This window comes from Dipodomys ordii, unplaced genomic scaffold, assembly GCF_000151885.1.
Source record: "Dipodomys ordii isolate 6190 unplaced genomic scaffold, Dord_2.0 Scaffold37, whole genome shotgun sequence".
NCBI lineage: Eukaryota > Metazoa > Chordata > Mammalia > Rodentia > Heteromyidae > Dipodomys > Dipodomys ordii.
Window position 1 is genome coordinate 514,264 of NW_012267253.1, and position 18,856 is coordinate 533,119.

The following is an 18,856-nucleotide window of genomic DNA, read 5'->3' on the forward strand; positions in this document are numbered from 1 at the left end:
AGCACCACATAAGCAAAAAGAAAAAAGCCAGAAGTGGCGCTGTGGCTCAAGTGGTAGAGCGCTAGCCTTGAGCTGAAGAGCTGAGGGACAGCGCCCAGGCCCAGAGTTCAGGCCCCACGACTGGACCCCCCCCCAAAAAAAAAGCTAAGGGAAAAGATGTAAGGCCCTGAGTTCAAGCCCCAGTAATAGTGCACAACACACACACACACACACACACAAAATGGCAGAAGTTGTTGAGACTATACAAAGTTCTCTGTGTCATCTTCCATCCCTTTCTCCCTGCTGCTGCCAGCTCTTCAATGATTACCCGTCTGTTTAATAAGGACTAATGAAGACAGCGATGAAATAAATCAATCTATAGCTGAAAGTTCAGCATTTCATATTCTTACAAACCTACACCACAAAAGCTGGGCTGAAGAGCTGACACGATGCACCTGTGCAGAACAATTCTTAAAAAAAAAAAAGCAAATATATGCCTGGCTTCAACAACAGAGACGATGAACCTTGAGAAACATAGATATGAATTGAATCAGTAGGGGATGGGAGAGATAAGGTATTTCAGACCAGAGAAAGTGATTGTTTAGATATAGGCTGAGCATGTCCCTTTAAACACTCAAGAGCAGAAATTAACCTTGCTCATGGTATAATGAAGTTGATCCCATCTTTGTAAGAGCTAACTTGTAAGCCAGGCCCCCATGCCGTATGCCTGTAATCCTAGCTACTCAGCAGGCTGAGATCTGAGGATCACAGTTCAAAGCCACCCCAGGCAGAAAAGTCCATGAGACTTTTATTTCCAATTAACCACTAGAAAACCAGAAGTGGTGCTGTGGCTAAAGTGGTAGAGGGGGGGGAGTTCAAGCCCCATGACTGGGGGTGGAGGGGGAGAGCTAACTTTTTTTTTTAATGCCTATTTCTTTAAATTGGAAAAGTGTCTGATTTGCCTGTTATTTTTACAATAACATCCATTTACCCCATGAAGCCAGCTCCAAGTATTACCTCCATCAAAACCTGCAGAGAACACTTACATATGTAAACAACCCCAGATTTCAATTTTTACATATTTGTCTGAACAGTATTCATGAGAATGGACACTGCAGATACTAGATCTGCATCACACTAGATTCAGCTAAAATTTTGACAGAAATTCCCTTAGCAGTGGTTCTGAATACAATTAAGTAAGCAAATTGGAAGTTCTAATTGTTGGCTTATTTGAATCCTGAAATCTGGACTCCTTGGTCTCAAGAAAACCATCTGGAGATGCCAGAAATTCCTCAGCAGAATGTAAAAGACAGCTTTAAGACACTCTAGTGCTTGCCTATTCATTTCATAATTCAGTGGCTGCAAAAGCAACTCAACAAACTGCTTACCACAGCTGATCTGCCCACCACCATGGCTGGAAGATCAATCTGTCCATACTAACAACTGCCTCTGAGCCTCCAGTTTGGTGCTGAGACCCAGAAAGACCAGTTTATCATCTGAGTGGACAATTGCATCCATCATAGAAAATCATTGTTTTGTCTTTACTGGGACACATATTTCTTCTGTGAATTTGCTTTCCTTGTATGCCATCATTTGGACATGCTAAAGACTTCAATCATAGGCATATTTCATCCAAAGGGGCTTTTTCTGAAGGAAGTCAATTTGTAACAAAACTAAGAAGGCAATAAATTGGTGCTTATTGAGATTTATGGAAAGAGTAGGGAAAGTTTTCACTGTGGTGCAGGTAATGTTATAAAATGGTGGTTTGGACTGATGAAATTTCCAGCACCAATGCTTTGTGGACGTGAGTATAGTCCTCCAAAACAGGATGCTGCTGTGTAAGGGAGAGTTACACTGTGCTGAGCAGCGAACAGCATCAGCTCACTCCATGAACAGGCCTTGAATTTTTTCATTTCATTGTGCTGCAGCAGCCCCCTCTCTCCTCTCCTCCATATCCTATTTCATTTTTTTTCTGTAGCACTTTTTACAATCTAACAAATGATATAATTTGCTTTATTACATTTTTATTGTCTGACTTTCTTGCAAAGGTTTTTTTCCCTTTTGTTCATTGATATTTCCCTGGTTTATTGAGTAATTAAAAATCCATTAAATGCATGTGGAATACAGTGATTGAATAACTAGTACTTCTATAATTGCTATAATTCTCCTTATCTCCTAAACAACAATGTTCCTGCCCCTTCTGCATGGCACCATATATATGGGTACTATAATAATACATGATAGAATAACCAACCAGAAGCTGGGCACTGATGGCTCATACCTGTAACCCCAGCTACTTGGGAGCCTGAGATCTCAGGATTGAGGTTCAAAGCCAGTCCAGGCAGGAAAGGCTGTGAGACTCATCTCCAATTAACCACCAGATAAGCCAGAAGGGAAGCTGTGGCTCAAGAGCATTAGCCTTGAGTGAAAAAGCTCAGGGACAATGCCCAGGCCCTGAATTCAAGCCCCATGACCAAAACAATCAATCAATGAATAAACAACCAAGTAGAGATAAAAACTTGATATTAACTCAATGTAACAGCTGTTTGTAGACACCTAGACTAGCCAACTTACCTTGGCATTTATTTTCTTCTCCAAAGGTCTCTACTTAGTTTTTTCCACTATTTACTCACACTGTCATTAAAAGACTGGTGGAATTCACTTAATATATGCCTAGTACCTTTTAAGCACTGGAGTTATATGCCAAATACTTTTAGTAAAGTTGATATAAGACTTTTCTTTTCCAATATTAATTAAACTCACCTACTTACATCCCAAAGTCCTTCCAAGTTTGTAGCATAAAGACATTTACATAACCAATTGCTGTGCCATAGGTACATGAAATTATTTTATTCAAAAGACCCTAGAGTCTAAATCCATTTAAAAGCAGTGTTACAGTTCTGAAAACTCAAGTAGTTAATAATGACTGTATTAAGTTCATTGTACCAGGAACTGTTTTAACAGTTAAAAATATGACAGTGAATAAAGAGAACTCTGCCTGTTAGTAGACAGCATATAACTATAGGAAGACATATAATAATCTTACAAATAAGTAAGGTAATATCAAGCACTGATAAAATGTAAGGTGAGGGCCGATTTAACTAAATTGATTGAGTGGCTGATCTGAATTATGAGAAGAAAGAACATTCCCAGTTGAAAAAACATTGGCCATAGAAACTAATTTTGTCTGAGGTTGAAATCCATTTTATATAATGTGAGTACAGCTACCCTGTTTTGGAGATCTCTTTTCATCCTTTATCCAAAGCCAATGTTTGTCAATGTTTTTCTCAAATACATAAATGGTCAGGTCAAGCTTCTTAGTTCAGCCTTCCATTCTCTGTTTTGTTAGAAAACTGAAACAGTAGAAGATACCATTATTTCCTGCCATTTTATTATTTTATGGTATATGCTTCTTTTAATCCTCATTTGTTCATCTATACCCTTACTTGCTAGTCTACTTGTATTTGCTGTATTTCCCTGGTTACCTCCTGTGTGCAGTGTTCCTTTCAGTATCACCTGCCGTGCTGGATAGTGGTTATTATATCTTCTTTTTATTTGCGAACTTTTTTATCCCCATCAATTATAAAGAATAGTTTGTTGTGTACACTAACCTAGGCTGACAGTTACTTTCTTTCAGAGTTTGGAATATATCATTCTAGACTTTCCTTGCTTTTAGAATTTGGTTGGAAATTCTTCAGCTATTACCACAGGCTTCCCTTTACATGTGATTTCTTTCTCTCTTGCAGCTTTTAATATTCTTCCTTTGTTCTATATAGTTTTAACTATAATATGTCTAGGAGTATTTCTTTTCTGATTCTTACCGGTTTGTTCTAGATGGCCTTCTTTTCTCAAGATTGGCAGTTTTCTGCTAGCCTTTAGCCTGTATCTACACTCTATCTTCTATACACATGATTCCTTGCTTTGGTCTTTTAATGATGTTCCAGAGTTCTTGCATGTTCTCCATTTGTATTTTCTTAGTATTTTTTCTTTTGTGATCCAATTCCTTACTTTCAATCTGTGGCACTCTATTTAAAACTTCTCATTACATTAGGAAGGCTTTCAAATGAATTAATTATGATTATTGAGTTGTTTTGTTTTGGTCGGTCATGGGACTTGAACTTGAGCCTGGGCACTGTTGCTGAGCTCTTCAGCTCAAGGCGAGTGCTCTACCACTTCAGCCAACGATTTTCTGGTGGTTTATTGGAGATAAGTGTTTCATGGACTTTCCTGCCCAGGCTGGCCTTTGAACCCCAATCCTCAGATCTCAGCGTCCTGAGTAGTTAGGATTACAGGTGTGAGCCACCAGCACCTGGCTTTATTGAGCTATTACCAGTATTTCTATGTACTTACTGTATTCTTCTTTCATATCCTGTATAATCTTGCTTATTTTAATCAGCTGTTTACTTGTGCCCACTTTGATTTCATTAACGTTCCATCTTTAATTGATCATTCTTATTCTTTTGAATTCATTATTTCAAATTTCATTAGTTTCACTATCATTCAGGTCTCATGGGATTGACTCTCTGAGAAGATATGTTGCTGTTTTGTTTTGTTTTCCGTTTTCTTGTGTTTCTATGTTGGGAGTTGGACACCTGAGGCCAAGTCATTGGTTGAGAATCACCTATATTCAGCTGAAAGTCTTACTGTTCAGGTAGGTATAGGGGTTGGGCTGAGATGTTAATTTCTAACTACTGGACTAGGGGATATGACTCCGTGACCAAGCCTTCATTCAGTGCTCAAGGGACCAGGTCTAATCCCCAGCACTGAAACAAACTAGCTGGAACCTCTTGGCTGTGCATTTCCAGACTTCCCAGCTTTATATATTGGGAGCCATTGTTGCCAACAGAGTGTTTTGCAGCTTCTGGTGGAGGAAGCCTGACACTTGCTCTAAACACCCCAGGTTTGTTTTCCCAGAGACAGTAACCTTCCAAGCCTTAGGATGACCCCTTCAACAGAGTGGAAGGAAGTGAACAGTGCTGAAGGCTTGGGAGGACTGAAAGCCTGTCACTCTTCCTGCTCATCTCAAAGTTCACAGCCCGTCCAGCAAGTCACTTCTCCTTGCAGAGAAGACAGCTTTGATCCAGCAGTCAACATGTACTGACAGAAAGGCAAGCCCTGGAGATAGATACCTAGCTAGTATCTTTACATCTTGCTGTCACCCTTTCCTTATGCCTGTCAGTCACTCCTGGTCAGGGAGAATAGTGGGAAGGGCTTTTAATTCTGAGATAAATTGCTAAATTATTCAGAATCCTGTTTTCCAATGTGGGAGTTGTTCTGTGGCTTGTTGGTGCTGAGGTTGGAACTCTGCACATGAGAGTGGCTACACAATGTTCAACCATTTGGGCCGCCACCCCAGCCCTTTGGGCTTCAGTTGTTCAGATAGATTCTCGTTTTGTCCTGGGCCCACATCAGACCACAATATAATCTCTGCCACCTGAGTGGCTAGGATTACAAACAAGCCACTATGTCTGGCCACTATACTTGGCTTTTTAAACGTAGAATCTAGCATTTTTGCCTATTTTGGCCTTGAACCATGATCCTACTTGGCTAGAATAGTTCTAGGATTTTACGCGTGTAAAGGGATTTGAGACTAAATATCTGAGGCTTGCTAATATAAATGTCTGACTTTGTTACTTACTATTAAAGGCTCAGATTACTCTGTGTACTTGTTTCAAACAAGTCTGGTGGACTATTGACCTCCTCTTCCTTTAATTCATTAATCCTGCTCTATTGGATTCCTCATGGAGGAGTTGAATATTGATAGATGTTCATTATATATTTATAAGATTAACATTTTAACCTTAATGATTACACCTTCATAGGAGGCTTAATTTCTACTGATTTATAAAATTTACCCAAGGTTCTTTTCTCTGCACTCAAAAGCTGATGAAAGAATACAAAACATGATGAAGTCTCATACCATTCCTAAAAGACTGCCAACACCAGTTTGCCTACTAGTTTGTTCCTTAAGGAAGGTATTTGAAAGGTGAGAAAACTAGACCAAAGCTTGTGAATAATTATAAAAGAAAATTTAAGGTTAAGAATGGATCTGACCTATGGAATATGGATCAGTATTGTAGGATATAATATTCACTTTAATACAGAAGGAAATATTTTCAACCTATTGATTACACCTGTCCTCCCCAATACAAACTCCACCTCTCTCCAGGAGAAGCAATATAATTTCAGCTCCACACAGAAAGCTTCTATAGTCAGCAGAATATAAAAATAGCAGGAAAAAAATCCATAATTGTGCTATTAGAAAACACTCCTACCCAGTCAGGGCAGGAAAATCCCTGAGACTCTTATTCCAATAAACTACAAAAAAAACCTTAAGTGGAGCTATAGCTCAAGTATTAAACATTAGCCTTGAGCAAAAGCAGCTCAAAGACAAAGAAGCTCAGAGACAGTGCCCAAACCCTGAGTTCAAAACCTGGAATCAGTAAGACAGACAGACAGACAGATAGATAGATACATATAGATACATATATCTGTATATATGTACTCTCAGAATTTACCATGTATACAAATATTTAATATACAAAAGACTAAAAAATGCTTAAAGTGTACCTTAATGAAAAATACTAATATTTGCTTTCTTCTGGGACAAAATAGTTATGACCATCACCCTCCAAAACTCATTATGTTTCTCTTTAGAAAGGAGTGTATACTGTTAAAAATAGGTATATAACTTAGTAGCTACAATCTTAAGAGAATCAGCCCTATACAAAAGACTTAAGGGAATATATTCCAGAATTTTTACACATTCTTATATCCTCAAGATCTCAGGAAGGTATTATTCTCTTTGTAAAGCCAAAGACACTGAGGTTCAACTTTCACAGTACTGGTTGTTTTAATGCACTCCACCTTTTCCTAGAACTGAAGTTTAAGTATTCTTCCAGCTCTAAATTGGACAACTTTTAAGTAGTCTTCATGTTTTGAAGTTAGGATGTCTAGATTATGCCTTTATTTTTGGTTGTGGGGGCTGAACTCTGGGCCTGAGCACTGTCCCTCAGCCCTTCAGCTCAAGGCTAGCGCCCTGCCACTTGAGCCACAGCGTCACTTCCAGATTTTTCTGCTTATGTGATGCTGAGGAATCAAACCGAGGGTCTCATACATGTGAGCAAGCACTCTACCACTGAGACAACGTCCCAGCCCACTATGCCATTTGCTGTCAGTGGCTAGACTTGTTACCTTTAGACTGTCTCTGGTTTAATAATTACCATATAAACTTGCCAGGGTTTTTGTTTTGTTTTACTATTTTTTTTTTTTTTGGTCATGGGGCCTGAACACTGGGTTTGGAAACTGTCCCTCAGCTCTACAGCTCAAGCACTGCACCACTTCTGGCTTTTTCTGCTTATGTGGTGCTAAGGAATTGAACCCAGGGCCTCATGCATACAAAGCAAGCACTCTACCACTGAGCCACCTTCCCAGCCCCATTTTTTACAATTCTTAAAAGTGCTGGGAATGTAGTTCAGTGGGAGAGTGCCTGCCTAGCATGCACAGGGCACTGGGTTTGATCCCCAACACCACACCCTTAATAAATGACAGAAAAAAGAAAAAACTTGTGAATAAGCTTCAGGAAGTAATTGGCAGTCAGCAGATCAAGTAGATGCAGGCTTACCACAAGCAAAACTGGCACACAATTTTCTCTTCTTGTACCTGATTACTAAAAGCACCTTTCACATTTTACTTGATTCTCTCACCAATCCTGTGGTCAGAGGAAAATAGTCATAAAAAGCAAACTGTCAATGATCCAAAGTCTGTTTTTCCCTCCTAAACCTCCAACCACCAATCAGGTGTGGCAGGTGTGGCAGGTGTGGTGGTATGCATTTGTAGTCCTAGCTACTTATGAGGCTGAGGTAGAAGGATCACTGTTACCACCCTGAGCAACACAGTGGCATTCCACCTCAAAAATTTAAGAAACTCATCTTCCATTGAAAGAATAATTTGATTATTAAATACTTAATTACCTAGGAAAGCATTCATGTTGTATGCAAAGTATAGGACAATTCTTTCATGCAAAATAAAAAATAAGAGCATATTTTTGCATACATAGATTACGTCTACAAGCACAGAAAAAGTTTCAATTAAGCACATACTGAACTAAATATTTACCTCTGAAGCACACAATCAAATGGCAAGGCTTTTGACTTCTTGATTAAATCTTTTGGTTGTTTTTTGGGTTTTTTTCTGAGACAGGGTCTTACTACACAGCCCAGGAATGCTCCAGCTTCAGCCGTTATAATACTGGGACTATAAGCATGTGCCATGATGCCCCACTGACTCCTATTTTTTGAAGTGGTAATATTATGGGTAATTTTTGCTTTGCTTCAGTATTAGCAAAATCTGTTCGTTTTAACGTTTTTCAGAATGCCAAACTGTCTGCATCTTGATGTACAGATGGTCTGTCTGCAGCTTCGTATTTACGCAAGCTTCCAGAGGTGTGTGCTTGAGCCCTACATTTGCAGCCTGAGCTATCTAGACTTTTTTCTTAATGTTTGGTACAACTCATGCTGGCCTCAAACTTAAGATCACAGGTATAAACCATTTTTTATATCCAGCTGAGATTTTTATTTTGATTTCTTCTTGTATAAGACTGTCTTTAGTATGAAAAGTAGAAATAAATATGTAGAATTATTTGAGCTAGAGACTGCAGTACTTCCATTCCCTAAGCTTTATTATATCTTTAGGTACTTTTGACCTGGTCCACTGCGATCACGGCTGTAAAGAGACAAACTACGAAAACAAACTATGCAACTATGAACTCTTGCAACTAAGTTAACTGAACAAGAAAACCCGTTTAAAATTTGTTCAAGGCAAGGGAGGAAGGAGGGAAAAGAGGAAGGGAGAGTGATACAAAAGGATGAGACTGATTTTAACATATTGGAAACGTGTAAATTGAACAATGAAATCCCCACCTTAACAATTTGAGCTAACAGTAACAAATGCAAAGGGCAAATAAACAAACAAATAACATCCAAATTCATAAACCTAAAAGCACATACAAGTTGTACTTTGGTGCAGTAATGGTGAGCACTCCTCAGGCGTACGCTCCAGCAAAATGCTAAGCTGAAAGAGAAGTTCCTAAGATTCAGTAGAATAAATACAGAAGCTGACAACTCTGTGCTTTGAGATGCATGATTTGGTTTTGTGTGACCAGCAGCCAACAACTAAAAAATTCTCCAGTGTCAAGTTTTCTCTATGGCAGGAGCTCTAGATAGAAACCAGGCAAGACAGTCATTTGATTTGTAAACTCTGGGCAAAAAAAAATGGCTGCCAGAGCATAGCTGCCAGCTCTCCAATATGATTTCATCACCCCCAACAACTAAACAAGAATGAATGTATCTGTCCAGATACTTAGGTGTGCACACTAATTCTGGTCCAGTTAGCTGAGAGATTCAGGCCAGGAGTTTTCAGGCTGAAGGCTAAACATGTACAACACACATGCAAACTATACACTAATAATGCTTATTATCTAGCTAAAGGGCTAAAACAACTACTTCTTGAAGTCTCTACACAGCTCAATTCTTTAAGTAAAACAAAACTCAACACAGAGTTTGAAAACACAGCCTTCAAAGGTGAAACACTGACACTGAGTATGTGGCTCAAGTGGCAGATCACCTACTTAGCAAGCACAAGTTCAACTCTAGTACAGAAAAAAAAATGAAATTTTGTTAATTTTACAACTAGAGTATTTTCACTGAAGCCAACAATGAATAGCAATCTACCTTAGTGAGCAATGAAAAATATTTTTTATACTCAACAGCAGGATCACATAATAATTGCCCCTTGCACTGAAAAGTACATTATTTGTGTCTTAATTAAGTAGGAGCATTTTTACTGCAAAAATCTTGTTTAAAATATACCACAGAAAATATATTAACATCAAAGTTGTTTCTTCAGTCAAGTTCTGTCTTTAATCCCTTTTACTGCTTCTTGTTTAACAATGTTTCAAATTTATCTAAAACTAACATGCTTTCTTGAGAAAAACACTAATTTAACCAGAAATGCTAAGGACCCAACAGACTATTATTTCATAATTTCTTAAAAGGTAAGCTGTGAAAGTCTTTAATTTCAGAACAATTGCTATTATACAACAAACTTTTTATTTTATTCACTCATTAAAAACAGTCCACAGCATTCATAAAACAGGATGGTAGAAGAAATAAAGAGACATTTCAAGTGGATTCTTTTAGGTTTAAGAACAAATGATTAAGCAGCAATTTAATACAGATGGAAACAAATACAATCCATATAAAAACAGGATTCAAATGGGGTGAGAAAGAAGAAATATCAACCAAAACACATTTAGACTTTTCATGCATGTAACTCAACATCTGAATTTTCACTTAAAATCAAACTAGGTGCTTTAATAGGTGCTTGCAAAGAATACTATAAATATATTAAAGAAATGTTAGCTTCACATTTAACACATACAACAGGAGGGAAATAGGATGGGGAAAGAGAGCTTAAGGGAGAGTAGGGAAGGAGAAAAGAGAAGGAAAGAGACAATTGGAGGGCGAAGGGGAGAAGGTGGGAGGGAAGGAAAGAGAGAAGGGGGAGGAGAGAGAAAAAGAGAGAGGGGGGAGGGAGGGAGGGAGGGAAGATGAATTAACGAGAATTAACAAACCCCAGGCTTCTCACAAGACGACACAAAAATAAGCTTAGTTTTACAAGTTTAGTTTTGAGATACAATACCTTAGAGCTCTCAACTCGAGTGTTTCCTGCTCATGCTCTTTTCAGTATAAACAAATATGGTTTATGTAGTGGAATACATATTTGAAGAATTCCTTAAAAAAGAATCACAAGTTTCATTTTATATATACAACAAATTTTTAATTATGTACTGAAAATAAATTACAGGAAATAACTTTAAAATGCAACAGAGGACAAGTCACAATAAACATTCCCATTGAATTCCCTTGGGGGTGGGGGGTGTGAGATTGCAGTGCTCAAAGAAGATAAATATCACAAATATATCAAAACTTTAAATTGTCTATGCATTCACACACTGACATGAGCCACAAACATTCCTTTCACAGGGACTGTACTTATTAGCCTACCACAGAACCAGATTTTGCCATAAACTACAAAACTTTTAATACAAAATTGTATTTATATATTTATAATTCATATACATGCCCTATCTGTGATTTTAGAAAATAAAAGCTACACGCTGTACAGTACAGACACTCTTAACTCATAGCTGTAGGCAACATTTTTGGATGGAATCTTTTCCCCCAATAAAATTAATGGCATATTTTATGTACATGAAGGCTAAACTGCAAAAAGACAGTTCAGTTTCCCAGATATGCATTTTTTAGGGCTGGTTTACAAATTTAAAAAGGCAAGACAAATGTACACCTCAAAATTACTTTCTTAGCTACAAGAGTTGTCATGTAATTTTCGTGACGTTTCTGGTACATGCATTTATGTAATACTGGTATTGAAGGCAGTAAAGCAATATATACTTTTAATGTAGTGGCTCAATAAAGGCTTCATTGTCATTCCAATCTGATTCTTGATACAATGATTCATAGATTCTCTAAAAATTAAAATTTCAATGGGTCATTATGTTAGAGACTCTAAATAGATTTCTTAAAATAGTTCCCTGAAATATCCTTTTACATAAGACAAATTTCACTAACATTAGATTGACTAAAAAGAAAAAGAATTCAACATGGCACAATGTGCATGATAAACTAATGCTCCTTATCCAATTTCCAGGTGTAAGGAGCCATTAAAAGAATGCTCAAAACCAACAAACAATTTTCACACTCTGTGGCAGCCATCTGTGAAGCCAGTTATACTAAACTACTTCTACAGTTGATTGTAAACTTTGGTTTATTTTTATTTGAGTTCTCATTGTACAGCAAGCATGAAAAAGGGAGAGTGGAGTCCATGAGGAGATGAACTGTCAGTCTGTCTTTAATCGGGCATGATGAGACACTTGGTCAGTCAGGCCTGCCTTGATAGAGTTTGTTACAGACTGCCTTATGTTTTCCTCCATCAAATTATCACCCAGGGGCTTCAATACCTGTGGTATGAGAAATGTGCAAAACAAACAAAAACATGAGGTAAAAAAAGAGTTACATATAAAAATAGATATAAAAATTCAATTCAAAGCAATGATAAAAATAACCAGGAATGTGAGAAATAAAAAGATGCTTCTCCCAAAAAAAAAGTTACAATGCTACAAATAATGTAGATAGACATTTTATAATGCAACAAAATTACTTTCCTCTCATTCAAACCATTCAAATCCTATGAGATGGATGTGCAATTCCATACCCTATATGCAGCATCAAATCTGGTATGTATACAGCATTTAGGCAGACCGGCCCAGACGGTCCTGCTTATTGTCCTACATGTATAAGTGTGAACACTTCAGATAGAGAAAAAAGTTAAAAATACTGTCTAATTTTTCTTCTTGTTATTGTTGGATGACAGTCTCTGACGCTGTGCTGATGAAAGAGCACGATGAGCCATTCGACGTCTAGTAACTTCAAACAGTTTGGAAAAGACCTAAAACATGGAGTGATTTGTTAGGAGAATGACTCAGAGTGCCTTAAAGCTAGAGTTTAAGACTATAAAAATTTGAGACTTCGTAGGTTTCTCACCTTCCTGGGACTCCTCTGAAGCAAAAGAAAAGAGAAACGCAAAGAAATTTAGACAAAGTTTGATGACACAGCACATATCTTCCCTGGGTAATGATCACCTTACCCTCACTGTGCTGTATGAAAATAATTTTACACACCTGAAATGGTTCCATATAACTGTTTTATAAATCTTAAAATCAATGCTGAACAGATGAGTTTTAGAAGAAAACACTACAATTACTGAAGTTCTTATTGAAGAAAAGTCAGTAATCATTCAAAATTTCCAAGTAGATCATGTTTTTTTAAAAAAGGTAATGTGGTGACAGAGTTTAATCTATCTTCTACTGAATATAGCAAAAGATTGTGAAATAGTGATGTTTATAAAAGATAAAAATTTAAACTTAATGAATATCCAAATAGAAATTTCCAAATTAGAATCTTAATAAATAACAGCACGTCTCCAAAGAGGAAAAAAAAGAAAATCCAAATAAACATAGTGGGTAACTTTACAATGTCTTAATGTAAGCATTATTACAAGAAAGGTCAGCATCCTATCAAGTTTCTTTAAAACATGTTCTACCTCTTCAGCCTTTGAATTTTAAGCAGAAGCAAAAATGAACCCAAGTATCCTAAATACTTCACTTCAATACCTCACTGGCCCAGAAATAGGATCTGAAAATGTCTATAATATTACATTGTTCATCAGTAATTACTTCAGCATTCATTATGGTCCTTGAGATGATGTTCAGTTACTTTCATTATGATGGTTTTAATAATATTCATACCTGTATACTAGCAATTCTAACACAGAGGTGGCAGATATATAAATCGACTTTAGTTTATACTTTCAGGACAAGAGGTCACAGCCTGACTTTGAATTCTGCTTAAGGTAAAGAATTATGATTGAGGGGCTGGGAAGGTGGCTCAGTGGTAGAGTGTTTGCCTTGCATGCATGAGGCCCTGGGTTCAATTCCTCAGCACCACATAAAGCAAAAAGCAAAAAGCTGGAAGTGGCACTGTGACCCAAGTGGTAAGGCGCTAGCATTGAGCTGAAGAGCTGAGGGACAGTGCCCAGGCCTAGAGTTCAGGCCCATGACCGAACCCCCCCCCACCACCAAAAAAAAAAAGAATTATGATTGAAGTTGGTTTCTTTGCTCATGGTGTTTTGTTTTGTTTATTAGTATTTCCAAGGCACAGATGTAAAAATTTCTTTAGAAAGAAATCTATGTGGGAGCCACCTTGAAGCATATCAGCAACTTACTACTACCTTCATAAGAAGGCAATCTGCCAATATTGTTAACAACTTACACTGACTGTGCTTCTAAATTTCTTTTCTTTACCTTTAAAACTGCTATGGAAGCTGGGCACTGGTGGCTCATGCCAGTAATCATAGCTACTCAGGCGGCTGAGATCTGAGGATTGCAGTTCAAAGCCAGCCTAGGCAAGAAAGTCTGTGAGACTTTCATCTCCAATTAACCACCAGAAAACCACTGTGGCTCAAAGTGATAGAGCACTAGCTTTGAGCTGAAGAGCTCAAGGACAGCACCCAGGCCCAGAGTCCAAGCCCCATGAACAACCAAAACCAAAACAAAAACAAAAAAAACCCTGCTTATGGATATTTTCTTTTCTCAAATAAACAAACAAAAAAATCAGAGACGTTGGCCCTGCCCCTACTGTCTGATATAGCCAAACCTATAAATAATTACAAATTTAAAGAAAAATAAATATTCAGTTAATAGAGATTCTACATCCAAACAAAGCATTGTTTGGTCATTTTTTACATAAAGGGAAAAAGTAGGTGTGCAAACACTGGAGGTTAGTAGGTAAGAGGGGAAAATAAGATTAGTCACTGAAAAACCAAAACAGAGATACCAACCTGTTCCCATAGTGTTTCAGCAATCTGATCAATCATTGTTCCAATTTCTCTGAACTCCCCAGAGTATTTAACATATGCCCAAGTACAAAGGGATGTCAGTGCTAACCCCATGACAAGGTTACATAAGACGGCTATAGAGTTTAGGCCAATGAAGCCCGTCAGTCCTGAGATTATGTACATAGCAAACATGACTGCAAACAGCGTGGCAGGAGTACGAGCAGCATAGAAGATATTTTTGCCATCGTTGTGCTTTATAAAATTTGCATAGGTTTCTTCAATTTCAGCTTCAAGCTGGTCCTGATAACGACGGCAGAACTCATCTCCACCCATTTTTTTCACAGAACGAAACTGTTTAAGGGCCACTTCCTTGAAATCAAGATGTTTTCGCTCCAGATCTGAAGGTGCAATGTAAGGCTTGTCCCCACCGCATACCTATAAGGGCAGAATTGTAGGAGGAGATTATTACATGCTAGAAATAACATTTAAAAGAAGCTCCCTGCTCATAGATATTAATCTCTGAAAATCAAATCACTTACATGATTTAGTTTTATTTATAATACTTCACAAAACATTAAAACCTGCTATTTCTTCCATGTCTGACTCAATAGACTAAGACTATTATGACTAAGACAACTAAAACTGGAAACAAAAAATAAAATACACCACCATCAACGTAACTTCATTTGGCCCCACCAACACACCATAATAGTACAAAATAAATGCTATGAAGAGAATGCAGAAGTAATAGTACTACAGAGATCAATACTTCACTAGTTTAACAAGCTTAATGCAGACACTGCTATTGCCTAATATTGTTTCCATCACAGATTATGAATAACAGCACTCTGAATTACAAGTCAGAAAACACTTCAGTTGAATTTATGTAGTCACTTGTCACCTGAATTCTGTATTCAAACCACACCAATTATTTTCTTATAGTTTATTTCTAGCAGAGACCATAAAGGGGAATTATATAATGATACAGTATGACAATATATAAAGACCACAAATTAGATCAATTACTTTAATCATAAAAATCTCCTATCTTTCCCTAGTATCAAGTTTAAATTTTAGTTACAAACCTGTTCCATATTTTTACAATAAATATCTCTTGCTCCTGCTACTGCAGCAAGATTATTCGCCTCAGCTGTTGCCTAAAACATAAAATTATATGTGCCATTAGTGTATGCAAAAAAAGCTCTATGACTAGAAATTCCAAACATAGTAAACTATAAATAATGAAGAATTCAGAAAATATCAACATCTAGTTCCTTTCTTGTGGGAAGATATATAAAAGATATGATACAGACTTCTAATAGAACTTCCTACCCAATTGTGTATTGCTTAGGTTTATGTTTAAATGGACTTGTAGAATATACTAGTTACTCAGGTAGACAGAACCCTACAATGTGTCAGGTCTCTATATGTAAGGAATCAAGAATTCCTAGTGCACAGTTGTTAATATCATAAGATCAAATACAGTTCTCATTTCTGTGAATCTGAGTCATTCTCAAGTACATAAAGCTAGTTGTCACACTGAGTTTTATCAGAAAATACTGTTTAACCCAGCATGAAACTGAGAAATTGCCCCAAATAGTCAATTTTCACAAGTAAAAATTAATTACAAAAACAGTGTCCCAAAAGAACACTATTAAAAAAAAAAAAGAATTATAAAGCATGGAACTGGAGGTGTAGATTTAGCAGTAGAGCACCTATCTGGAAAGCAAGATCTTCTCCAGTACCGGAAGTTCAAACTTCAGTATTGGGGCAAAAAAAAAAAAAACAAAATCAGAAGCCAGGCACTGTAATCCTAGCTACTCCAGAGACTAAAATCAGGAGGATCATGGTTTGAGTCCAGCCTACTTAAAAAGCACACAAAATCCCATCTCAGTAAATTGCTAGATACAGTGGTATGTGCTATAATCCTGGATATATAGCTATATGGGAAGCTGAAACTGAGGATCATGGTTCTAGGACAACCCAGGCAAAAAAGTTCATGCAATCTCATCTCAAAAGAAAGTGTTGAGCATGGTGATTCAGACCTGTGATCCCAGCTTTGCACAGCAGGAAGCATAAATAGGAGGATGACTGCCAGGCTGGCTCAGAACAAAGCAAGATCTATCTCAAAAATAACTGGGGCACAAAGGGTTGGCACAAAGCTGAGTTCAAGCTCTAGTACTGCAAAAAAAAAAAAAGAAATTAAAAAGAAGTCTATATTTATTCACTACCAACAGAACAAATTGTTAATATCCAATTTTTTTTAAAAAAGCATTAGTTTACTTTTTTTTTTTTGGTGCCAGCGCTGGGGCTTGAACTCATGGCATGGGCACTATCCTTAAGCAGTTTTGCTCAAGGCTAGTGCTCGACCACTTGGACCACAGCTCCACTTTCAGCTTTTTGGTAGTTAATTGGAGATAAAGTCTCACAGCCTCTCCTGCCTGGACTGATTTCAAACCACCATCCTCAGCTCTTAGTCTCCTGAACAGCTCGGATTGTAGGCATGAACTACTGGTGCAGGCTATAAGCCTTATATTTTTGAACAACATTTATTGTCAAAGACTCAGAGAACAGAAGCAGCTTAATTCAAAGCCCACATTAAGCCATCTTATATAATAAAAATTTCCTTATACTTTGAGCATCTAAAGAGGAAGTACCAAGGACTCTCGATTTCTAGCAGCCTGTACATACTCAAGATCTACACTCTGAAGTTACAAAATAAATCATATACAATTTTCAGAATTCATACAAAGATTGCCTTAAATAGATAAAATGTATTTGTATGCAAAAAAAGTACATATCCCCTTTTTACCTATGTTTCTAATTAAAGCAAAAAATTTTGTTTTTCCACTTAAGTGTATTCACATCTCTTCTTGTCCTCATACCTGAAGCATGGACTTTGGATGTGGAAGTTCCTCACCTTGATATATTTTAATGTAAGCCTAAAAGGACAGAAGATTCATTTTAGTGGGTTATACAATTTAAAAGGAAATTCTAGGTTTTAAACATATGTGATCTGTCTACAAGGTTAATCCTATCCTCAATACTATCAAATAGATAAGTTGTAGGAAGAAAAGGATAGGTTTTAGAAGTCAACATAGGCATCTTTTGTCTCCACTTTGTGTAACTCAAGATTAATTTATAACTAAGCAAATATCATAATTCATAACTAACCATTAATTCATAACTAAGCAAAAAAGCAAAGTGATCAAGTGTCTAATCAGCAAGCAGAAGTAACATTTTTAATCAACTAATTTCCTTTTCAACTATATACTATTCTCTATATACTATATATATATAAATATATATAGGTATATATATTCTATATTGTATATATTATATACTATACCTCAGCCAGGTGCTGGTGGCTCACACCTGTAATCTCAACTAATTAAGAGGCTGAGATCTAAGGATCAAGGTTCAAAGCCAGCACGGACAAGCCAAATCTGAGAGCCTCTTATCTCCAATTATCCACACCACCAAAATGGAAGTGTGGCTCGAGTGGTAGACCACTAGCTTTGATCTAATCAAGAGTGTGAGGCCCTGAGTTCAAGCCCCAGTAGTGGCACACACAAAAGAATACAACCCTCTACAATAATCTCAACCCTCTACAATAATCTGTTCTAGTGAAGTAAGGAGACTGGGTCTATGCTTCCCCTGGATGACTGGCCCTTGCTTTCCCCTGATTGTTTCCCTAGATGATTTGCTTTTCTATTAGGTTTAAACCTCATCTGGTTTGCTTTGCTCATATATAACACTTTTGTTGGGTTTGATTCCACACACCTTGTGTGGTTTGGGCCTATATAAGCTTTGTGCTAACTGCATTCAGGGCTTCTGGTCTTTGAGACAAGAGTCCACCAGCAGTTCTCCAGCTCTCCAATAAAAACTCTTCATTTGGCCTTTTAAGTGGTGGCTTCTCTGTTCCTCACAACTGAGTTTCCTTACAACACTAGCAGGTCAACTATAAAGGCTAAGTAAGAAGGTATGTGGGTCCATGAATAATTTACTTGAAATACAAAACCAGTATAGATACTTTCAGCTATTCTTATCAAGTTCTCAGAACTAAGGGAAGGCTTTTGTGAGAACTTAGCATGCTGAGTTATGTTTCTATTTGCACTCACAAATGAGAGTGAATGGCTCTCCTCTCTACATCAGAGAGAGAAAGACCAAGGTGGGAAGTTCTGTGAACATATGTCACTATTGTTTTTGTCTGTACTAGTATTAGTGCTTGAACTCAGGGCCTCCCACTCTTGCTGTGCTCTGCCACTTGAGGCATGCTTCCACTTTCATATTTTTGTTGTTTAATTGGATATTTAAGAATCTCCAGGATTTGCCCATGCTGCTTGTGACTAAGATACTCAGATCTCAGGCTTCTAAGCAATTATGCTATAGGTGTAAGTCA

The 18,856-nt window shown here is 37.3% G+C and overlaps 1 protein-coding gene across 1 annotated transcript in view; it reads right to left on the reverse strand.

The window, feature by feature from the left end:
* Window positions 1–10,796: 10,796 nt before the first annotated feature.
* Window positions 10,797–18,856, reverse strand: part of Atl2 (atlastin GTPase 2) — a 44,461-nt gene continuing 36,401 nt past the window's right edge. Inside the window, exons 10-13 of the mRNA XM_013017893.1 lie at window positions 17,340–17,396; window positions 15,540–15,611; window positions 14,458–14,889; window positions 10,797–12,019 (exon numbers count right to left, since the gene is read on the reverse strand). Coding sequence (XP_012873347.1) covers window positions 11,900–12,019; window positions 14,458–14,889; window positions 15,540–15,611; window positions 17,340–17,396 — 681 coding nt within the window. The 3' untranslated portion in view covers window positions 10,797–11,899. The remainder of the gene's footprint in view (window positions 12,020–14,457; window positions 14,890–15,539; window positions 15,612–17,339; window positions 17,397–18,856) is intronic.